Source organism: Labeo rohita, chromosome 9 (genome assembly GCF_022985175.1).
Source record: "Labeo rohita strain BAU-BD-2019 chromosome 9, IGBB_LRoh.1.0, whole genome shotgun sequence".
Classification (NCBI taxonomy): domain Eukaryota; kingdom Metazoa; phylum Chordata; class Actinopteri; order Cypriniformes; family Cyprinidae; genus Labeo; species Labeo rohita.
This window is the reverse complement of record NC_066877.1, coordinates 20,489,528-20,514,764: the sequence shown is the minus strand read 5'-3', so window position 1 is coordinate 20,514,764 and position 25,237 is coordinate 20,489,528. Positions and strand designations below refer to the sequence as shown.

The following is a 25,237-nucleotide window of genomic DNA, read 5'->3' as shown; positions in this document are numbered from 1 at the left end:
ACAATTAATTTAAAAAAATAAAGTATATACATAAACCCAAATAGGAAATAAAACAGTTATCAAATAAGCATGTGTCCTATTCTGTGTCCTAAACTCCTGAAACGTTTGTGTCTCATTTGAGAGCAGTCAATGCAATTTATGAAAGAAGTCAATTAAATCTGTATGTAGGTGTGTGTGTGAAAAAATTCAGATATAACCCCCTTTGTAATCATTAACATTTTCAAAAATAACTAATTTAATTACACATTTTTCTCAGTAACTGTAACTAATTACAATTACATTTATTTTGTAATTAAATTACAGGATTCTGTTACATGTAACTAGTTACTCCCCAACATTGCGATTTTCTCAGTTACCCGAATGCACGGCCATATTGGAGATACATGGATGTACACAACAGCATGGATTGCACGGTTAATGTACTACTGAATTCCTCGTTTTGCTTATTTATGCTGTCTAAACCACAGAAAAAACATGTGGAATCTGCTAAATCATATAGAGAAGGTCTTAGTAAGCAGGAAAGGGTGGAATATTTTGACAAACTAAAATTAATAGATGCTAAAGATACATACGAGCAGTATTAATTAAGATATTAGCCTAATATTTCACCTACCTGACTGGAAATGTTAAGAACAAACACAAATGTTGTCAAGATTCTTGCCCTGGTAATACTGGTTCAGTTTGGCCATCCACAAACACCTTTTGTTCCTCAGACAGTTTTTCTCACTCCAAATGTTTTTCTTGGTCTGACCAATTAGTACAGCCCAAAACATGACAATAATTGACCATTTTCAGCAGGAATAATTAGCAAAATATTCCAGTTTTGTTCGGTTCAGTGGCATCGTTTACATTCAGTGCCGCCAGTGCCGATTGATGACACGTCATGAAAACTCTCTATAGTGTTCGGAAAGGAAATTACTTGCACCACAGAACCCCTAAAGGGAGTAAATACGAGACGGGAGGAAAAATATGTTTGAATGCTTTCTCTCACAGTTATATCGTTGGCTAATTATACTGTATATAAACTGCAGGCATCAGGGAGTTGCAATTAATATGTGGGACATTGAAATTGTGTTTGAATGCGCACACAGCAGTACTTGCCACACATTTTACAAGATTAGATGTTTGTCAGTGGTGCCCTAGCAGTCATCTCTTCTTACTCTGTTTATGTGGTAAGTTAAATTTTATGTACTGTAATGTGCCAGGCTAGTGCTAGCAAGTGGCTAACCATGTCTCTTTAGTGGCATTAGAATGTGTTATTTGTTTAATGGTGTTTTCATGAAGCATCATCAATCAGCCATATTGGCGGCACTGAACGTAAACAGTGCCACTGAACTGAATGGAACTGGCATATTTAGCTGATTATTACTGCTGAAAATGCTCAATTATTGTCATGTTTTGGGGTGTACTACTCGGTCGGACCGGGAAAACAGTTTTGTTTGAGGAACAAAAGGCGTTTGTGGTTGCCAAACTGAACCAGGATTTCCAGGGCAAGAATCTTGACAACATTTTTGTTTGTTCTTATCATTTCCAGTCAGGTGGGTGAAATATTAGGCTAATATCTTAATTAATACTGCTCGTATGTACCACCAATTAACTTTAATTTGTTAAAATATTGCACGCTTTCCTGCCTCTAAGTCCCTTACACTGTAAAAAAACCCTCTACACTGTAAAAAAACAATTTGTTGAGTCAACTTAAAATAATTTGTTACCTGGCTGCCTTAAAATTTTAAGTTCAGTCAACTCAAAAAAAAAAAAGTTTATTCAACTTGACATGTTAAATTATACTAAGTGACAACTTAGACATTTGAGTTGATTCAACTTAAAATTTTAAGGCAGCTGGGTTACTTACCCATCTGTTAAGTTTAGCAAACACAAATATCTAAGTTGTTACTTAGTACAACTTAAAATTTTAAGTTGACTAAACTTATTTGAGTTGACTGAACTTAACATTTTAAGGCAGCAGGGAATAGACTATAATATAGTTTAAAATCTATTTGGAAATAAATCCTTCTGAATTTTCTGTTCATCAAAGAATCGTGACAAAATATTTTCCACAAACATTTTAAGCAGCAATAAGATGTTGAGCACTGATAATAAGAAATGTTCCTTGAGCAGCAAAGGTTGATTTCTGAAGAATCTTGTGACACTGAAGACTGAACATTTAGCTTTGCATCACAGATATAAACTATATTTTAAAATAGATTCATATTGGCAAGTTTTTTCACAATATACTTTTAAAAACATCTTTCAAAAACCTCTTACTGGCCATAGACATTTGAACAGTAGTGTATACTGTTTAACAACATAAGAGAACTGTGTGGTGATGTATGTTTATACAGGGCTTTGTGTACACTAATGTGTGTGCATAGGGTGGGATTCAGAGATGTACCACACCTTTTGTAACCCTGTAAGTTTTTTATTAAAGTAACTCAGCAGTATACTCCTTGCTTAGGAGTGTATAATGAACACGCCAACCTTCAGACTTAAACATTTAGACTCAAAAGCATACTAACAACTGCCTGACAACGATGGCAGTAAGAGGAAGAAGAGATTTTTTTTAATTAGTGCCACGAGACATTGCTGGCTTATGCTGTCCTTTTCCTCAGCGGAGATACTGAAGTTCCACTTTCAGTGATCATGGTGTGTGTGCGTGCGTTTGTGTGTCCCTGTAAACATTTCTCGCATGAGAAATTTGAATTAATTTTGCTCCACGTCTTCTGGTGAGTCAGACACTTAATGGAACAAGAACCTCGGTTACACACAAAGCCACAAACATATACACAAGCAATTCAGCTTTAAGCAATTTTGTGCTGTGGCATTACAAATAATTTGTCACCTGTGTGTGACACGTAGACGTACATGTGCAGTTGTGTCACCGATGACAGACACGTCTCTAAGTGTAAATGATGGTGTGAAAAACAGCTTTTGAAGGTTCTGATTATGTAGGCTGGCCTGTCAGACATGGTGTATCAGATTCTGTCAGACAGACAACAGAATATAGGAAAGCGAGTCGTGCCCACACACACGCACGTACAGGACGCATAGTTTCTGTCCTCCCCATTTGTCACTCACTATTGATTTCAAAAAACTTGGAACAAAGATAAGATGACATACATGCGGTAACTGCTACATATTAACCCAGATCATGCACTCAGACAGTGCTGGGTGTTGAATATGGCCCATAAATCAACGTTTCAAACAGGAAATTAAAATCCTCCACAGATCCAAGGCAGTACAATGCTTCAGTCTCAACTGGGCTTCTAGCAAAGACAACTGACATGATTGAAATACTTAGAGATCAGAGCTGGCACTTTTTAAGAATACAAATTGATGCCCCATGGCCATGCTATTTTTTTAAAGCAATAATCATGAAATGTTCTTTGGGGAGAGAACCAGTAGATATGTTAGACAAACTATTTTATTTAACATAAAATCAACATGGAATGAAAATTCTGTAATTTATTTCTCAGCCTCATGTCGTTACATACCTGTAATACCTTTGTTCATCTTTGGAACACAAATTAAAATATTTTTGATGAAATCTGAGCGCTTTGTGACCCTCCACAGCAATGTAATTACCAAGTTCAAGATTGTTGAAAGTCTTTTTTTTTTTTTTTCTTTGCACACAAAAAGTATTTTTGTAACTTCATACAATTATGGTTGAACCACTGATGTCACTTAGATTATTTTATCGACGCTCTTACTACTTTTCTGGGCTTTGAACATGGTAATTACGTTGCTGTCTTAGAAAGCTCTCAGATTTCTTCAAAAATATCTTAATATGTGTTCTGAAGATGAATGAAGGTCTTACTGGTTTGGAACGACATAAAGGTAAGTAATTAATGACAGAATTTTTATTTTTGGATGAACTATCCCTTTTAAAATAGAACACCCATTCTGGTGTATTTTTATTTTATTAGAACATACAGTTTCATTATTTAATCGCCTTTAAACTCTATTAACTATTTGTGGAAAGTGTCAGCTATTAATGCAGAGGTTATAGGTTCAGTCCCAAGTATGCATGATGTACAGTGATTACTGTCCTGTTCTATTACTCTTGTGCTCTCGAGTGAGCCACTTCACCCCAGATTGCCGCTGGCAGACTGCCACTGCAATTAGTGTATTGTCACTTTAGATAAAAACCTAAATGGTGACTAGTAGCTGTAGCTGTATCGGTTTGGCTGGGCTTTCATACTGACATCTGGACTGTCAGTCTATTCACAAAGCAGATAATAAAGCTCATCGTAATCCATGATATAGTGTCATGCTGAAGTACATAAAAAGTGCTTGATTTTGCCTCTTGAATTATTCTTATATATAATTTGGGATTTTAATACATATATGTGACCCTGGACAACAAAACCAGTCTTAAGTCGCTGGGGTATATTTGTAGGAATAGCCAAAAATACATTGTATGGGTCAAAATTATTGATGTTTCTTTTATGGCAAAAATCATTGGGAAATTAAGTAAAGATTATGTTCCATGAAGATATTTTGTAAAATTCCTACTGTAAATATATGAAACCTTAATTTTTGATTAGTAATATACATTGTTAAGAACTTTATTTGGACAACTTTAAAGGCGATTTTCTTTTTTTTTTTTTTTTTTTTTTTGTGCCCTCAGATTCCAGGTTTTCAAATAGTTGTATCTCAACCAAATATTACACTATCCTAACAAACCATACGTTAATGGATTCAAATGATGTATAAAACTCAATTTTGAAAAATTGACCCTTATGACTGGTTTTGTGATCCAGGGTCACATATGTGATCTATTTAAATATAATTCCTTCATTTAGATACTATTTTGTGTTTAATGTTTTATATGAGAGACATAATGATTATGATTTTAAAGGAGGCATGTCCAGTGTTGCAAATCTGCATTTGTTTTTGTGAAATTGGACTAACACTGTTGCCGCAGGTTGTTTTTCAAGTTCACAGGTTGAAGTGACCCCAATAACGTGATATATAGCCCCAGGAATGCAAATTTTTCAAGGTGAACCTGCCAAGAAGCGTGTATTTTATCCTAGAAATGTGATTACCAGGGGACCCCCCTCCAAAACACTAGTTTTGAGTAGCAGATGGGTAGGTTTTGTTGTGAAAACCTGGCAACCCTGGTCGTGTCAGACATTTTTAATATTTTTTTCCCCTCTGAGGTTATTGGTTAGTAAAAGTTGTTTTTTTTTTCCCAGTAAAAGAGTTTTTTCATTATCATTTGCCACCCTCTTTCTCACTGACCCTTCCAAACAGACTGATTGAAATGCAGTTTGGCTCCAATAGGATTTTTTTTCTCTCTGTAATTGGGAGCATCTCTTTATATATCTGAAAATTCAGAAAATTCCATTCTGAAAAATATTATATATTACATGAAACACTTTTGACTTCAATTAGGTTGTACAATAGGGTCATTCCATGTCAAATCAACCAAATTTCAAAAACTTCCCTGGCTCAATTTTTGATTTTGCTAGTATTTTTTTCTGAAGAAAGAAACACATGTATAGTAATTTAAGCCAAAATATTAAATGTCATAGATGAATATTTACTGACTAATCCACTATTTTGTGGAGTGGGGTCAAAATTTTGAGTCAAATTACAAGGGGGGAGGTGAGGGTAAAAATAAGTCCAGAAAGATGGCAGCATTATAATGTTATTTTTACACAGAGATTGCTAGGTCTGTTAGTAAAATCTGTTAACTTTAGCAATCTTTTTTGCATTATGTGCCAATGGTGATCATTCAAAAATGGGTAAAAGCAAAAATGGGAAAAAGTTTTTCCTCCAAAGTTTGCATGTCTGTAATTCAAGAAGTATTGAAGATTTCTAAATGGCTTTTTAGATATTGAGTCTTAACAAACTTTATTTTTGTATGCATATAACTTAAGGAATATTAAAGGTTTAATAAACGTTTCTTTTGGAATCCTTATTTCCAAGGCCCTGTTTTATTTAATCCCAGAGATATGAGCCTCCAATGAGGCTTCATTTTCAGATTGTTGAATATTACCCATTTTCAGTGGTTAAAAACCAAATGTTGGTCACTTTGTATATAGCTGATACTTATTGTATTTAAAGTGGAATGTCTGAAGAATAAGTAATGTTGAAACTTGAAATGCATCTTGTTTCCCTAGTGTTAGACCTAAAAAACCTGATTGATCACTGATTGTTTTTATATGGATGTTATGCTTGCAGGCATTCAGCAGGTAAAAAGGTTAACAATGCACTGACCAATAGGATCACAAGACCTGCCACAATTGTCAAGAGATGAATGTTATCGTCTGAAGGACTGGGCAGATGACCTTTTTGGGGATGTGCAGATGAACTAAAGCAATCCTTCATTCTGATTGAAGATTCCAGCTGCATTCATGAAGCATAATTGTTATTGGTTTGTGGCCAGTTTGATTGGCTGAGATTTTCTGGAGCTCTGTGAGCAGTTCTTTAAATGGTCATGGCAAAAACAAGCGACTCCCTTAATCTGTCCTTCCTCCTGGAGCACGAAAGACAGATGATCTTGAGTGTTCTCCAGAAAGATGAGAAACTCCGCAAACGAGAGGAGAAACGCATCAGGTAACGTCTTCCACACAAATTATTTCATCACAAGCAGACATTTTTATAAATGTGACCCTGGACTACAAAACCAGTCATGAGAGTCAATTTTGAAATTGAGATTTATACAATATTTGGCGGAGATACAACTATTTGAAAATCTGAAAATCAAAATATTGAGAAAATCACCTTTAAAGTTGTCCAAAATAAGTTCTTAGCAATGCATATTACTAGTCAAACATAAAGTTTTGATATATTTGCAGTAGGAAGTTTACAAAATATCTTCATGGAACATGATCTTTACTTTATATCTTAATTATTTTTGGCATAAAAGAAAAATCAATAATTTTGACCCATAAAATTTTTTGGCTATTGCTACAAAAATACCTGTGCACTGATTCACTAGAATGAATCAGACTTTTCAGCACTACATACTGTATGTCAGGAAATTTTCACCATGTGGCATTAAAAATGTAGCTCCTCTTTGAAACAGATGAACTGTGTTCAAAGCAGTGGACCTGCTGTAGTTAATTGATAAGGTTGCTACATTTAGTTACTCCCCAACAGTGATGCCAATTGTGACTCTACAGGAAGTTGAAAAATGAACTTCTGGAGCTGAAGCGATCCGGGCGGCGTAGTTCTGCTGATCAGCGAGAGTGTGCCGTATGTCTGCGTGCTCTGGGTCTCATCCTGCAGAGGGGCAATGTGTGCACCAACTGTCATCGGCGCATCTGCAACTTCTGCACTGCTACACCTCCAGGCAGCAACTGCAAATGCAACGTGTGTGCGAAGACAGCGTGAGTCACACACAACATCCATCCATACACACTCTGGTCTGTAATGGTGAATAGATAGAAGACACCATCAAATTGAGTTTTTTTGGCTTTAGTACATATCCTTCTTGTTGCAATAGGAAATGTGTCAACAGTTCATAGGCTTTTTAATAGGTGAACCAATTAGGCTGTGATTGTCACTTCTATAATTGGTGCTCAAACAGTGTTGTCTGTGTGTGACTGGCTGATTTAGGGAGCTGAAGGTGGTTACAGGAGAGTGGTTTCTGGAAGAGAGATCCAAGAGGTTTCAACATGCCAGCATTCCCAGCAGTGATGTAGTCAAGCAGTCAATCCTCAGCAGTCCTCCAGGTGAGACCAAATCAGGGTTTGTGTCAACATGGACATCCATCAGCCAGTGGCTATAAATGTTGCCATACATACACACTGTCAGCCCTGACATAATGGAAAATTATGTTATGTCAAGCCTCCAGGCTTTTTTATGATTTGTACTAGAATAGTTATGTTTCAGCATATTAAAAAATAAAATGCTGTCATTGTTTATTCATGTCCAGTTGCACAGCAGCATAGACAATAGAAGTTCTGATTTGGTTTTGTGTTGATAAATTGTAATTTATCCACCTTTTCCTTCAATGCGGAAGTAAGCTTATGGGTGAGACTTCCAGTTCATTATCCGCTGTAGGGAAATAATGAGAAGATTAAAGGAGAAGTCCACTTCCAGAACAAAAATTTACAGATAATGATAATCACCCCCTTGTCATCCAAGATGTTCATGTCTTTTTTTCTTCAGTTTCTTGAGTTAAACATTTCAGGATTTTTCTCCATATAATGGACTGTTATGGTGCCCCGATTTTGAACTTCCAAAATGGAGTTTAAATGTGGCTTCAAACGATCCCAAAACGTAGCGAAACGATCGTTTTTGTTTTTGTTTTTGTTTTTTTTCATTAAAAAAAATACAATTTAAATACTTTTTCATCTCAAACGCTCGTCTTGTCTTGCTCTGCCTGAACTCTGTGTATTCTGCCTCAAGACAGTTAGGGTATGTCGAAAAACTGATCATATTTTCTCCCTCAACTTCAAAAATCATTTAAAAATCATCCTACATCACTGCAGAAGTCCTGACCCAGTTTTTGCAAAGTGAACATGCAAAGAAGATCAAACACCCTTAACAAAAAAGGTAAAAAAGCGATATAGGACGATTTTGAAGCTGAGGGAGAACATGGGATGGGAGTTTTTCGACATACCCTAACTGTCATGAACCGGAACAAAAACAGTCCAGGCAGAGTAAGACAAGATGAGTGTTTGACATTAAAAAGTATATAAATTGTATAATTTTTATGAAAATAACCGATTGTTTCGCTAGATAAGACACTTCTTCCTTGACTGGGGTCGTTTACAACTGCATTTGGGACCTTTTGAAGCCGCATTTAAACTGCATTTTGGAAGTTCAAAATCGGGGCACCATATCAGTCCATCATATGGAGAAAAATGCTGAAATGTTTCCCTCAAAAAACTTCTCAAAAAAAATTTCTTTATGGCTAAAGAAAGAAAGACATGAACATCTTGGATGACAAGGGGGTGAGTATATTATCTGTCAATTTTTGTTCTGGAAGTGGACTTCTTTAACAACGTGCAGTAAACGGTAAAACTGTTTGCACTACAAACCAGCGTGTTCATAACTAAGATGATACATTAAATTAACATTGTAAGACAAACCAATTTGCAGTATTAAGCAGCAAAACAAGCTGGTTTGTATAGCTAAAAATAGCTGGATGCAGACGAAGCTGGAAGCCAAACACATAAAGATTACAAATGGCCACGAAGATGATGAAAAAGGTGAATAGTGAAACGTGAATTAATAGAGAATTCTGGCAACCAAAAATATTAGGATGAAACAAAAAAACCAAAAACACACATTTTAATTTTAGACAGTATTTTTGATAGATCATTGACCAAAACAGTGATGTTTAATTAGCGCTTCAATCCAAGAGCTTTGCTTTGTTGTCAAGTTTTTTTCTCTGTCAAAACAGATTTGGAGAAATTAACATCTCATTCATGTATCAAAAAAAAAATTATAAAAGCATCATGACAATCCACACAGCTCGTCCATCAATTAACGACTTGTGAAGTGAAAAGCTTTGTTTAATTAACAAATTTGTCATTGAAGGGATAGTTCACTGAAAAATAAAATTCTGTCATTAATTACTCACCCTCACGTCATTCCAATGTCGAAAGACCTTCTTTTATCTTTGGAACACAAATTAAGATGTTTTTCACAAAAAATATTCCTGCAACTTCATAAAATTATGATTGAACCAGTAATGTCACATGGACTATTTTAATTATATCTTTACTACGTTTCTGGGCATTGAACGTGCCAGTTGCGTTGCTGTCTATGCAGGGTAGGAAAGCTCTCGGATTTCATTAGAAATATCTTAATTTGTGTTCTAAAGATGATCTTACAGGTTTGGAACGACATGAGAGTGAGTAATTAACAACAGAATTTTCATTATTGGGTGAACTATCCCTTTAAGATATTTCTAAAAACTTTGCTTCAGGCTAAAATATGAGCCTTATTTTTTTATTATGAATATCTGTTTTTGTGTATGGAGATGGAGGCTCTGCTCACAGATCATCAGAGATGGAGAGATCGTCTACGCCACAGTCTGAGAGATCAGCTACGCCCCAATCCCAGAAAAACATAGGGAAGAACAGGAAAGGGTGAGGGGCATCATTTACAGTCCATTGAGTTGGCTATGCTTGGAATCACTTACTGTGATACAATTCCTGCAGTTAATAGTATTTGCGCTTTTAATGCTTTTTTCTGTATGCCTGGAACATTTGCTAAAATGTAACACTGTAAACACGGCATCCTGTAATGCAATGCACTCAACCATTTACAATGTGACAAATGAGCCAGGAGTAATATCAAGCTTGCAGTGTACTGAGTGTGAAACAATGTAGCATCCTGCTGTTTGAAATAAATCCTGTTGCATGCTGTTTCACATATTAATTTGGAAAAATAGTAGGCAGTATGAACTTGAGTGCAGCTTCTGTGCCAGCATGTGTCTGCTCATTAAGACTGTCTGTGTTTCACTCTCATTAAGTGTCTGTGTTTTAGGAAGAGAGCGGTGGCAGTGGAATCTTCAGGGTTACCAACAGTACCCAATAACATGAGAGCACAAATGGTCAAAACACCAACCCAGACGGAGGCAAGAAACAGGGTAACGCAAGATAGCACAATTGCATTTGTATACAGATTTGTGTGCATGACAAGAAAGCAGTGTTTAGTGTCTGTGTGCGTGCATGTGTTTATTCAGCCGGATGGGGCAGAGAGCGTGTCTAGTATACAAAGCAGTGACAGCATCCCTGAAAAGATGGCGGATGGGCGGAGACAACCAGATTCTAGCACACCCTCTATCGCCGTATCCAGAGCCTCCCTCTCATCAGGTATCACCATGGCAACAATTCGACATATAATATTGCTGCCATTGACACCAGTAATGACATTTGTCCTCGAAACCATCCTTTTATCAGTTCACTGTAATATTAAAAACTTGTAAAAATCTGAGACCACAGTGAAATCTAAACAATAATCAATGTCTATGAATTTGTATAATGTATATGGGTAGTTGACAAATAGCCTGCTAAAAATGCTTTTTTGTAAAAGGCCATTTTTTAAAGAAGAAATGCATATATTTATGTAGTGTGAAGTCTGATCTTTGAGAAATTATAAAGGGTCCCTAAACTTTTTTTTTATTTTACATTTTTGCTGAACTATACCTTAAATTTGTCCTATGGTGTGACACAGCAAAAATTAAGAAATAAAAAAACTCTTAATAATATATAAATAGCATGAGAGAGATTTATCTTCATTGTTAGACACTTAATTTCATACAGTGTTATTTATTTAATATGAAATTCTAATTGTTGGACAATTTCAAGACAAACTTTGACAATAAGACAAACTTTGCTGTCATCTGTTCAAAACTGTTGAAAATGAAACCATTTTAAACTATTAAACTATAGCAATACTTAACTGTTTTTTTAAAGATATTTTGAGATAAAAACAAATCTGTGGTTCTTTTATGTGTGTCACACCATAGGACATTATGTCACACTAAAGGACAGAAATGGTAGTATTTACAGTATTTCTGTTTAATTTTGAACGTCAAATGAGAAAGAAAGTTTAATTTTGATACAAATAATATCAACATAATAATTTTCATCAAAAAAATTCTCATGGTCAATCAGTATGTTACTAAACTCTTCTTGCCCCCCCTGCTGCATGTGCAGCACAGCTAAATATGATTGATATTTGATACAGCTATATATTATTAATATATGATTGAAACTATATTCATTAAGATGTGAATGATTTTTTAAAAAACTATAAAGCTACTCTTTTTAAGGCATCATTACTTTCTGCATCATTCTCTAAGGATCTTCTCGCTTCTGGTGGATCCCTGTTAATTTTCTGTCTATATTTCCATGTCCTTTCTCTTCCACTAATTTCTCTCCCTCAGTTCTTTCTGTTTCAAAAACATAGTATCACATTTTATACTTATTTTCATGATACGTTATAACAATACAAGTTTTCTGCAAAAACATCAGAAAATTGTTTAATTAATGTCATTATTGCATTTAAGAACGGTGAGAGTGATCAAAAAAGAATAAAAAGTTAAAGAGTTAAACAAATCTTATTTAATTATTTAAAATGCTTTTTAAAGAGACCTTGTCCTCTGGTGTGACATCTTTGTCCTATGGTGTGTCAGTACAAGCGTCACACCGGAGGACATTTTATGTCACACAATTTTTATGCTTTTCTTTTTAATTTACAGAAGCTTTAATTTATTTAACCATGCTTGAGACAGTCACACCATAGGACAATTAAGGACATCGTTAAAATAATCCATGTGACATCAGTGGCCCAACCTTAATTTTATGAAGCTACAAGAAGACTTTTTGTGCGCAAAGAAAACACAAATAATGACTTTATTCAGCAATTTCTTCTCTTCCGTGTCAGTCTTCGCTATTTTACTAGTGGTTTCAGACTTTGGACCTCACTGTATGTCTTTAGAAGTATTATAAAATATAAAATAGCCAGAACTTTGGTTAAAACCAGCATCTTTGTCTTTTCACAGATCGCAGTCGCTCTGAGGTGGACCTCAGTAATCCTGGTGAGGGATTCAGTGAAGACCCTCTGATTAGTCGATGCCGCTCAGTTCCAGGCCTGAACGATGTGGTAGATTTCAGACACAGTCTCTTAAACCACTTCTCACTTGCAATCTTTTTCTTTTCCTGTGTGCAGGATATGATTTCCAGACAGGGAGTTAAAATGATAAGAGACAGCCTCCTGTAATGTGATTTTTCTGATATCATATCACTGAGTGAAGTGATCGCATAAAGGAAACCAGTGCTGTTTTCAATGTGATGTTCGCTGAAGGCAGTGTTTGTGCTCTAGGACTCAGATGAGGACATTGATGCGGTGTTATCAGCACACTATAAAACCAACCGGAGCATCTGCAGTGCGCAATCAATGGTATAATGATTTGCACAGAAACACACACACACAAAAACACCATAATCACAGGTGCTTTGCTGCAATTTGTGTTTGCTGGCTTTGTGCAGATGTCTGACTGAAACAAAATAAGTATTCGTTCCTCTTTCTGTTTTGCTTGTGTATACTCTATGTTTAGACTTCTGTTTGTGTGTCTTATGGCAGAGGAGCCCAACTCTTTACCTCCTTAATATATGCTCTAAAACCCGTTCCAGCTTATGCCTTATGGATATTAGCATTTCCTCCTACTGGCTAAATATCCAGTTACATGAAAACGCTTAATTTGTTGACTCACCTGGCAGACCCACGCTTGCATTTTTTATCGCCTGATCTCATATACACACAATTTAGCATGCAATACGTACTGAAAGTGCATCATTGTCTTTTTTCTTGGTTCTTGGCCACACATACAGATGCAGGTGGTGCATTAAGAGACAACAAAGAGAGATAATTCAAGCAAACAAGAAGACAAGTGGCCTCTTTCAAAACAGCTGACATAACTCATAGCTCACACACAGTCTCTAATAGCTAGATGAGTCAGATGTGAAGAGGGAGTAGAAGAAAAAAGCAAAAAACTAGCAATAGTCGTATTTTCACAGAATAAAGGTTCTGTCGTTATTTACTCACCCTCATGTCATTAGAACCCTGTATAATGTTTTTTATTGAACACAAAAGATGTTTTGAAGAACATTTATGCTGCTTTTTGACATGAAAGTGAAAGTGAACTGGGACACTCAAGCTCCAAATAATGACAAAAAGCACCTAAGGAGACTTATCATGAAAATCTGAGTTTTTCTGTGTTTATGTGCTATAATCAGGTCCCTGGTGTATCTACCAACCCAGAAAACAAGGACAACTCACCCTAGTAAAAAATTAATAGATTTAAAATGCATTTATGTTATACTAAGTATAGTTACTTATATATTGCTCAGACTTACTGATATAAAGATTGTAATTAAACTATTTGAAGTACTAATTGTGCACAATGCACATTTCTTAATATTAAGCCTAAAATATGTTTTAATGTCAGTATTTGTGAGGATTGTATGGTCTTTAAATAATACCGGCCTTTAAATGCAAAATATTTAAATTGTACCTAAAGTATACTTGCAATAGTTCCACTTTAGCACAATCAAATATACTTAAGTATATCTTTAGTTGGACTTCAGCACTGCTTCCGCACAATTAAAGTGCATTAAGTACAAAATTAGTTCCAATTTAGCAGACTTTAAAAGTACAATTGCAGGGTATTTCTATTAAGTATATAATATGCAAATCTACTTGTATACTTTGCATGAAATACATGTATTTTAAATACATTTTAGTATATTTATTTTTCACTAGGGCACTAATTTTGTTTTAGTAAGCCTTTCTTTGCGAGCATGTGAAAAAAAACGAGCGCTCAGATTTTGCTCCCCCTGTGATGTAGAAAGTGGATCTTATATTATTACCGCCCCTTAACCTGCACATTTCCACCCACGCCGCGCCATTTAGTTTTCACAGACGACAACGGTGTACCAGTTCTAACACCATGGCAAAAGTTTGAGCAAAGCATGCTAATTGTTCTGTCATTGCTTGAATAGACAGAGGAGGAGACAAGACTAATATAAACATGCTATTTCTTTCCTAGCTGTTTACCTTCACCGACATAACCGACCATTTTTTAACTCATTTGTGTTTTTAACGTAAACTTGTTTGTATTTGACAGTTTAAGCGCAATAAGACGTGAAAGAGAGCTTAGTTTAGTACTCGCATGCTGTGTCAGCCGTTCTCTTCGGATGTGTACGCTCAGAAAACCATATAAAAATCATGTTTAGGGGATAAAATACATGTTTGTTTGTTGGGGTTCTCCTGGTAAATTCATATTTCAGGGGATTAATATGACATTATTGGGGTTGCTTTAATCTGCAGACAATAAAAAACCCACAGCAACAGTGTTAAAGTAGCCCAATTTCGCAGGAAAATGGCGTAGGAGCTGTAAAGGCGCAGACCTATTTTGGGAAAAGGGGCGGGGAGCAGCAGCTCATTTGCATTTAAAGAGACATGCACCAAAACAGTGTGTTTCTGCTTCCACTCAAACTGGTTATTTTCAAAATGATGAAAAGTGTGTTTTGAGCTAAAACTTCACAGACACACTGGGGACACCTGAGACTTATATTACATCTTGAAAAATGGGCATAATAGATGCCCTTTAAAAGTAAATGTGAAGTGATCCAAACAACTTTGTGATATATTTGAAGTATAATATGTTTCAGTGAACTTACAGAAATTATACAATATTTATTACTTGCTCTGAGTTATAGCTCTCAAATCGAATTAGTCTTAGTAATCTTATTAGTAAATTTCTTTGGCAGTGAGTGGCTTGATTTCAGCCAAACAAATTTCTGCTGTAGGTTATCCATGTTGCGTGCACGAAACACTGATATAGTTCAAACGCGTCATCTGAGAAGTGCTAATTAAACACCACTGTTTGAAACCAATTTTTGCTGTTTAGTTAATTATTTTCAGTAGTTGAAATTGCAATGCATCACTAGAAAAGAGTATGAACACTCTCTTTATGGAAGAAAAAAGGTCAGATGGGTTTGAAATTACATAAGGGTGAGTAAATATGACACGGTGTTCATTTTTGGACTGTGACTTTTTAACATCTATAATCAAATGTGAAAAAGCTTCCAGCAATCTGTCTCCTGTCATATTATCTATGTTTTTCTTATTCTCCTGTCTGTTTGTTCCTGGCTTTTTCCCTGCTATCAATCTTCTCTTCTCTCTCCTGTCTTATTCTAGTCTTCCACACCTGCCTCGGAAAGAAAGTGGGGTTTCCTTAATGTACCTGACTCAGATGCTGACACTGTGAGTGTTCAGTGTGTGGTTGAGTACAGATGTTTGTCTGTCTGTTGCTCTTTTCACTTCAGTTTCTCTTTCTTTCCATTCTGTACCACTGAAGAGGCATGCATACACTTAAACACAGGCTTGTGAAATATGTACACCCAAAGACTCTTCTTATGTATGCTCTCCAGACCAGCATCAACAGTATGATGAGCGTGTACAGTGAGACAGGGGACTATGGCAACGTGCGGGTTTCCGGGGAGATCCTGCTCAACATCTCTTACAGCTATAAAACAGGGGCACTCAACGTGCTCGTCCGCGAGTGCCGCTGCCTAGCAACCGGGGATGAGAGGAGACAGCGCACGGATGCGTAAGGCCACACACACATACATTCTGCTATATACTCCTCTTTGAGCCTTGGCAGAGCATCTCTCACTGCGTGTATTTGGGATGTCAATATGTTAACATTAGATTTATCTATATTGAATATTTTATTACTTTATTTAAATTTCTGTCATTTTTTTTTTTACCCACAAGCAGTATTATTTTATACTATTTTAGTATTCATTAATATTTTGAATTAGTTTTTATTTTTATCATTTCAGTTTTAATTTTAAGTTTCAGTAATTTAGTTATGTGCTTTCATTTCTATTTGTTTTTTAATTGTATTTAGCTTTAATTTTATTATTTTTTCTTTTTAAGCTTTAGAATAATTTTGGTTTTATTTTAGTAATTTTGGTGCTTAAAGGTATTTTATTTTAGTTAGTTGCTATGGCATTTCCAATTTTTTTTATTTATTTATTTTTTAAGTTTTCATTAAATATATATATACATATAGTTTTTTTCCTAATGTTGTCTGTAAGTATGGAAGGCAGATTCTGCCACTGAATAAAAAAAAATGTTATTATGAATTTTTATCTCACAATTCTGCCTTTTTTTTATCGCAATTGTGAGTTAATATCTTGCAATTCTGACTTTTTTTCTCAGAATTTTGTAATACAAATTCGCAATTCTGACTTTTTTTCTCAGAATGATAAATGCGTGATATAAACCCAGTTGCAGGTTATAACGTTAGAATAGCTGGATATAAATGTTCTGTTGTGAGAAATTTAGTCAGAGTTCCGATATATATGCAATTCTGACTTTTTTCTCACAAATGTGAGTTTGTATCTCGCAATTCTGAATTTTTCTCGCAAATGCAAGTTTATATCTCGCAATTCTGACTTTTTTTGCGGAAATGTGTGATAGAAACTCACAATTATGAGTTATAAAATCAGAATATCTGGATATAAACTCGCAGTTGCAAAAAATAGTCACATTTACGAGATAACAATGTGCAATTCTGGCTTTTTATTGCAAATATGAGTTTGTATCTCGCAATTCTGATTTTTCTTCTCAGATTTGTGTAATACAAACTCACAGTTCTTACTTTTTTTCTCAGAATTGCATGATATAAACTCACAATTGTGAGTTATAAAGTCATAATAGCTGGATATAAATTCGCTGTTGTGAGAAGAATTCTGTATGAGTTAGAATTGCGAGATAAAAATTGCAATTCTGACTTTTTTTCTCACAAATGCAAGTTTGTATCTCACAATTCTGACTTAACAATTTGCAGCTGCATGTTCTAAGGTTAGAATTGTGAGATAAAATTCTGAATTGTGAGTTTAAATCTTGCAATTCTGAGTTTTTTTTCTCACAATTGCTTGTTTGTATCTCACAATTCTGAGAAAAAAAGTCAGAATTGCGAATCGCAAGTCGCAGTTACCTATTTTTTATTCAGTGGTGGAAACAGGCTGTCATAGTTAAGATCTAAAACATGTCGTTGTTTAACATAAAATCATATGTACCAAAGATTTTATCAGCGTCCTCTGGAAGCCTTCTAACTTGAGTCCTATTAAAGTTGTGTTAAATGGTACTAAAATGTACCTCCAATATCCAGATACGTTCTTATCTAAATAAATTGCCAAAGCCACCACTTATTGTTTTCTTCTGTTAAAAAGCAACCATTGGGGAAAAAGGCAAACATGATTAAACTCAATATCTGGGAGATTAAACAAATTACTGACTCACTTAGTGAGTTATTGTATCCCTTGACTGCTCTAGATTCATTATATCACTTGTCTAAAGTTGTTTATTTGCCACTCAAGATATCAGTTTAATCAATATCAATATACCAATATACCAAGGAGTAGGTGGCTGATATTGTACAGAAGCAAACATTTTGGTATTATGTGTGTATTTGCAGCTATGTTAAAACATATCTCCTGCCAGACAAGTCCCGTCAAAGCAAGAGGAAAACCAGCATCAAAACCAATACCACTAACCCAGTGTTCAATGAAAACCTGAGGGTAAGAGGACCTTCATGCCTGCCTTACAAGGTTTTGTATTGAGATTGATTAGATATTGCAAATGAGTTATTGATTTAAAGCCTCTTATCTGTCTCTGTCCCTTTGTATAGTACGTGGTCAGTCACTCTCAGCTGGAGACACGCACATTGCAGGTTTCTGTTTGGCATCATGATCGTTTTGGACACAACAACTTCCTGGGAGAGACGGAGCTGACCTTTGACTCCTGGGAGTTTGACACGCAGATAGAGGAGTGGTTCGCTCTACAGCCCCGGGTGAGTTGAGATTACACACAAACAAGCAGAAACAGCGAAGTGTGTTGACATGAATAAGTGTGATACTGAAATGTGTGCATTTGTGTCAGAGCGAGTCTTATGTGGACTCAGTGATGCACTACAAAGGGGAACTGACGGTTGTTTTGAAGTACATTCCTGCAGAGAGAAATGTCTCCTTGCCTCTGGACCAAGTGCAAGGTATGATTTACAATTAGAAATTCTATAATTCTCCATTTTTATTTTAAATTAATTTTTTTTATTTTTATTCTCCGTTTTTATTGTTAAAACATATGACTTATATAACTATATTTAATAAGTGATTAAAAATTAGCTTTTGTTAATTAAAAGACTTGTTTCTCAGTTAAAAAGGGATTTCTAAAAGGAAAGAAGAAGACCATCACTCTTCCTAAAGGAGGAATGGTGGAGCTGCTGGTTAAGGAGGCAAAAAACCTGACAGCTGTCAAAGGAGGGTCCTCTGACCCGTTTGTCAAAGGGTGAGTTGATTTCTTCCATTTTCTCCTCCATAGACAGTACACTTTGTAAACTCACACTCCTACTATTACTCCTTAAACTTCGCACACTCACTCTCGCACTTCTTTTCTTCTTGCGTATCAGGTACCTGCTGCCTGATGACAAGAAAAGCACAAAGCACAAGACCGCCGTGGTGAAGCGCACTGTAAATCCACGCTGGAATCACACCTTTACATACTGTGGCCTGCAGCACAGCGATTTGGACAGCGTGTGTCTGGAGCTGACAGTGTGGGACAGAGAACCGTTAGCCAGTAACGTCTTCCTGGGTGGTGTGCGGCTCGGGGCAGGGACAGGTGAGTCTTTCTTTAGCTCAGCCTTTTTCGGTTCAGTATTTAACATTGTATAAGGTCATTTAAAAATCCAGAGTATGAATTTTAAGCATTGTGTACATGCTGAATTCAGCATTTTCTGCAAACAAAAATAGGCATATGAACCGACAGAAATTAGTATTAAATTGCAATATTATAGATAAAAGTCTTTTCAGTTTTCATTTTAATTTTAGTAGTTTTTATTTTTTATTGGTATCAGGATTTTCTGAAGACACAGTGAAACATTAGCAATGAAAAGGTGTGATTGCAGTTATTTTTGTGATCGACCTTATTGCATATGCATTTTTCAGATGCATAATTTATGGGAGGAGAGTGTAAAATTGACACAAAATAATCATGGTATCTCAGGAATAACAGTCAAACTTGTTTTTTGTATTATTATTTAGACTGTCTACTTCTTTACCATAGCTTCGTATCCCTGCTGGATTCTGATTATTAATTATACAATTTAAAATTATGTATCATATTTCAAATGTTTCCCACATTAGTAGGACAGATTTTGTAAATACAGTTGTGGTCAAAAGTTTGCATCACACGTTTAGAATCATTAAAAATGTTAATTATTTTACCAAAATAAGAGGGATCATACAAAATGCTTGTTATTGTTAATTTAGTACTGACTTGAATATTTCAAGTCAGTACTATTTATTTCTTATTTTGCCTAAATATAATTTTTTCCCAGACGAAATAAGTTAAATTTACCCTGATCTTCAAATTCAAAAAGTTTTCACCCCCCGGCTCTTAATGCGCTGTGTTTCCTTCTGAAGCATCAGTGAGCGTTTGAACCTTCTGCAATAGTTGCATATGAGTCCCTCAGTTGTCCTCAGTGTGAAAAACATGGATCTCAAAATCCAAGTCATTTTTGGGAAGGGTTCAAATACACCAAAAAGCTGGAAAACTAAAGAATTTCTGAAGAAAAGCGGGCAGTTTAACTGTTCAGGACAAACAAGTGACTCATGAACAAAAATCACTAAACAAAAAAAGGAAAAAAAAAGCTGTGGATCATTCAGGTAACAACACAGTATTAAGAATCAAGGGGTGTAAACTTTTGAAACGGGTCATTTTTATAAATTCAACTATTACTTTCTCTTGTGGACTATATGTAAACATCTTTCATGTGAAATATCTTATTCAGGTCAGAACTAAATAAACAATAACATGCATTTTGTATGATCCCTCTTATTTCAGTAAAATAAGTAACATTTTTAATGATTCTGAAAGGGAGGTGCAAACTTTTGACCGCTTCTACTGTGAAATGTTCTCTGGCTCAAATTAAAATAATATTTCAGTCCCAAATGTCCTTGAATACAATTTCCACTGTGATGTTTTTTCCAAACGTCTCCTTAATCAGTCATCAATGATGCATGAAGCGCTACTTTGTGCAGCACATTTTGTATTCATGCTAAACTAATGTACTGTTACAAATATGTTTTATTCATATCTTCACTCACTCATGATCAAATCATTTCTTTTCTCATTGGTGATTATGTATTTAAGAGACCAAATTCTATACTTTTGCCATATTTATTAGTAGCAAAGTTACTCAAGGTATGTTGCATTAAAATCAGTTTACAAGACAAATTTTTACCCTTTCTGGCCATTTAATGAAACTGTTTGTTTTTGAAACTGTACCTTTAAGACTTCTATTAATAATGGCCTATATTAGGATAGGTTAACCTTTTCACATGTGAAATGACTAACAACGCCCCCACTAAACTGATTGCAGGTCACTGATATGTAAATGTCGACAGTGCTATGTTTATATGCTGATAGTTTAGACTTAATAACCATGAAATGTTCTGAATGAGCTGTTTTTGCACCTTAGCTTTCATAAATTAGCATAGTTTTTTTTATTCAGAATGTTTCAATATTTCTAATTTAAATAAATGCTGTTCTTTTGAACTTTCTGTTCATCAAAGAATCCTGAAAAAGATCTAGCACAGCTTCCATAAAAATATTAAACAGCACAACTCTTTCCAACATTGATAATATTAAAAAAAAATGTTTCAAATTTGCATATTAAAATAATTTCTAAAGAATCATGTGACACTGACGACTGGAGTAAATGCTGCTGAAAAATTAGCTTTGCTATCACAGGAATAAATTACATTTTAAAATACATTAAAATAGGAAAAAGAATTACTGTTTCACTGTATTTTTAATCAATAAAAAGTTTTTAAAATAAATGCAGGCTTGGTGAACATAAGAGACTTCCTTCCATCAATTCATCTCTGCATGTAATCTAATAATGTTTTAGGAAGTCATTCATTGCAAAAACCATTATGTTTATCCATATTTTGTTTGTGAAAAGATATTTTGTATTGTAAAAATGCTTCAAAATAGCCTAATGACAGACCATTCTTGCAATTTTCATTTTGGACATTTCTCTGTGATACACTAGAAGCCAAATGGGCAAAAAAAAGTATAAGTATATTTAATTTCTGTTCCCCTGTGAGTTTGATTTAAGCATCACGGCTACAATTTCTTCTCCTTTTGATCTTGCATTCAGAGCAGTTAACTAACCTGTTTGTGACATGCAGGTCTGAGTTATGGGAAAGAAGTAGATTGGAACGATGCCTATGGGGAGGAGCAGCGACTATGGCAACGTATGATCGACAACCCAGAGGTCCCGCAAGAGTGCACACTAATGCTGCGATCCAGCATGGCCAAGAGGAAGGCATAGAGAGAAAAAAGAGAAAGTTTCCCTGGCAATACTCATCAAATCTGATCACCTCTAAGCATTTTAAAGTGCTCTTTATGTTCTTTGGCAGTACTCACACTACCCAGATTCTCATTCCACATGCATATGTACTCTAAATTCTCAAAATCATACATATATACACATATGCGTCTCTAAGATCCTATTTACACCTGGTATTAAGATCCATCTTGGCTGAGACAGATGTTTCATAAATGTTTAACTTGGGATTGGATTTTAAAAAGAAACTCTGATTTTATGACTACATACATCATTTATGTCAGTGCAGTACTGCATGTTGATTAAGCACAAAAAATTAAAAAAGGGAAGAGCCAAAAAAAATAGTACAAAGACTCCCCCAAGTATATTTAAATTTTAATCTAAGCACAGACATCAAGTTTCAAGCTGCATTCACAATTATTTTAGTCACGTACTATATTAAGCGGCCTTTAGAAGTTTTAATTGGATGGTTTAAATTGGACGGTTAAGTTTAAAGCTACATGGAACTAGCAGAGTTTACTTTTCTGCCGCAAAGGATGATGAGCAGTGACCTGTCTTCATTTAGCACTGGCTGCTTGTGACTGAACAGCTGAGATGAATCTCATACCAGGTGTAAATGGTGCAACACAACACACTTCAACCCTGGTGTGATTATATTTTAAACCAAACGCTTATTGGTCATAACTGTGAACAGCACATGTGGACTACTTCAAAAGAGCACACTGAACATTATCAACAATCAGAGGTCAAATTTGTCCTGAAAGAACAAAGCACAAAGCACTTCCTCCAAAAACACACACGCACAAAAAGAAAAAATAAATCCAATTTGCACAGATCCAATTAACACTTGCACACATGAGAACAATGTACTGGATGTGATCAATTCTGTGAGCACACTTATATAGACATGCACAAAAGATGTTATGAAAATTACGTCAGATCTGTTACATTCACATCAATTTGACTAAAGAGAGACTGATGCTGACTGTTAAGTTTCATAGCTAGTTTTACCACAGTTTTAATGTAAAAACAAATGTGTGGTGTAAAAAGAGAATATCTGGGGTCAATGTGATTCATTACATTGAATTAGATTTACAGTTCCTTCAAGAAACTCCAGTGTCTTTGGTAAAATGATAGTCGTAAACAAATGTAGAGTAGATAAAGTAGGAAGATTACATTTCTATGAGACACAAGCATGCAAATATTACATTATCATTGCAATGAGGTAGATTCCCTCTTCTATCACACAGATATCATCCTACTCCAAAGGAAACAAAATATATTAATAATATATAATAATTGAAACCAAAAATACAAAGATAATCTAAGACTAAAATTATCCATAAAAATGTAAGTGAATTTATAGCAGAAAAGTGAATAGAAATAGAAAAAAAGATTGTAATAGAGAAAAGGATCATAAAAACACATACATACATATGCACACACATTGCACAACACCTGGAGCCCCTATATTGAGAGATTAATAGTTAAAGGGATAGTTCACTAAAAAAAAAAAATTGTCATTAATCACTCACCCTGATGTCGTTCCAAACCCGTAAGACCTTCGTTTATCTTTGGTATACAAATTAAGATATTTTTGATGAAATCTGAGAGCTTTCTGACCCTGCATAGACACAGTCAAGGCCTAAAAAGGTAGTAAGGACATTGTTAAAGGGGTCATCGGATTCCTTATTATCTACAAGTTGATATGATTCTTTAGGGTCTTAATGAAAAGTCTATAATATACTTTGGTTAAAAATGCTCAATTGTTGTGTAAAACAACACCCTTTTTACCTTGCCAAAATGAGCTCTGAAAAAATCATCCCATTCTGAGGGATTGTTCCTTTAAATGCAAATGAGCTCTGCTCTCCCCACCCCTCTCTTCTCTCTGTGGAGTGACGAGCCTGTTTACTTCAGCCGCATTTAGTGCATTTAGCCGCGAAACTTGCTAACTAGCACCTTATTAGGAAAGGTGATTGCAGAGATTCATAAAAAAAACCTTATACTTACTTCTGCTGTAGGTGAAGCTGGATCATGAGTGATTTACGCAAACATAGACGCATTTATGTGGATCGGGAGGTGCATTCCCTTCACAAACAAACGTAATCCACTGCATCTTCAGTGGCTCAGATGTCGGGAGTAAATGATGAGCACTATGTTCATTATTACATCCAGCAACACAACCTCAATCGGAGATATTCTTGTCTAACTTACATTCCTGCTCCAGCATCGAAACAATGGAGGTCTGACTGTTACAGCTGATCTGAGGTAAGACGCTCATGTCAGTCAACTATTGTGGGAGCGGCCTCTGAGGCAACTGAGAATGGCTCTATCTGAAAAAGGGGGTATTATTTTTACAGATTAATTAAAAAACCACTACATGGATTTGTATCATTATAGGGTAGATTTGTACATACACTGTCAACACACATTAATGTTCAAACAACATGTAAAAGTGAAGTTTGCATCCGATGACCCCTTTAAAATAGTCCATGTGACATCAGTGGTTCTACTTTAATTTTACGAAGCTACGACGATACTTTTTGTGCGCAAAGAAAACAAAAATGTGTTGTGGTACTATCATGAACGTGTGTCGAAGACTGACACAGAAGAGAAGTAATTGTTAAATAAAGTCATTATTTTTGTTTTCTCATAGCTTTCAAAGGTTGAACCACTGATGTCACATGGACTATTTTAACAATGCCCTCACTACCCTTCTGGGCCTTGAACATTTCAGTTGCGTTTCTGTATTTGCAAGGTCAGAAAGATTTTGGATTTTATCAAAAATATCTTAATTTGTTTTCCGAAGATAAACAAAGGTCTTACAGGTTTGGAATGACATGAGGGTGAGCAATTAATGACAGAATTTTCATTATTGGGTGAAATATCCCTTTAATTCCCCAGTTGATCCTATTGAGCCGTCATGTCACTGTGAGGTCTCCATGAATAATGTGTGCACCCCCTTTATACCTAATACTGTTGTTAGCATCAGTCAAGTGAATAGACCTTATAAACAACTTACTGTATAACTGACTGTAGATTGAGAGATTTTGTGGCATGTATAAAGCTCCATGTTTGACATCCAAGTGTTACCATGTCTAATATTGTCCGAAGCTGTTTGATTCACAGCATGTTTGGTGTATGTGTGTTGTTTTTTCACTCTCTCATCAGAAAGACAGTGTTTAGGACTGTTCTGTACTGTACTTTATCATCTGCAGAAAGAGAATAAACTATTATTAAACAACTGTTGCTTAGTCATTTCTCTTTTTTTGTCATAATTTTGCAGTTTTCTATATTTCTCGTTTTCTACACACACCCACATAAATATTTCTATATTTT

At 35.3% G+C, this 25,237-nt stretch overlaps 1 protein-coding gene across 2 annotated transcripts in view; it reads left to right on the top strand.

Annotated features, from left to right (window-relative positions):
* The window catches only part of sytl5 (synaptotagmin-like 5), a 31,246-nt gene extending 7,771 nt beyond the window's left edge, over positions 1 to 23,475 (top strand). Inside the window, exons 2-17 of one of the 2 annotated variants that reach the window (XM_051119921.1) lie at positions 6,187 to 6,561; positions 7,131 to 7,337; positions 7,567 to 7,682; positions 9,944 to 10,052; positions 10,453 to 10,555; positions 10,652 to 10,781; positions 12,476 to 12,576; positions 12,796 to 12,873; positions 15,676 to 15,741; positions 15,909 to 16,087; positions 17,966 to 18,068; positions 18,179 to 18,340; positions 18,430 to 18,538; positions 18,702 to 18,834; positions 18,956 to 19,164; positions 21,741 to 23,475. In XM_051119921.1, the coding sequence (XP_050975878.1) occupies positions 6,437 to 6,561; positions 7,131 to 7,337; positions 7,567 to 7,682; positions 9,944 to 10,052; positions 10,453 to 10,555; positions 10,652 to 10,781; positions 12,476 to 12,576; positions 12,796 to 12,873; positions 15,676 to 15,741; positions 15,909 to 16,087; positions 17,966 to 18,068; positions 18,179 to 18,340; positions 18,430 to 18,538; positions 18,702 to 18,834; positions 18,956 to 19,164; positions 21,741 to 21,883 (2,073 nt within the window). In that variant the 5' untranslated portion in view covers positions 6,187 to 6,436 and the 3' untranslated portion in view covers positions 21,884 to 23,475. The remainder of the gene's footprint in view (positions 1 to 6,186; positions 6,562 to 7,130; positions 7,338 to 7,566; positions 7,683 to 9,943; positions 10,053 to 10,452; positions 10,556 to 10,651; positions 10,782 to 12,475; positions 12,577 to 12,795; positions 12,874 to 15,675; positions 15,742 to 15,908; positions 16,088 to 17,965; positions 18,069 to 18,178; positions 18,341 to 18,429; positions 18,539 to 18,701; positions 18,835 to 18,955; positions 19,165 to 21,740) is intronic. The other variant, XM_051119922.1, reaches the window with a different exon arrangement.
* Positions 23,476 to 25,237: the final 1,762 nt, after the last annotated feature.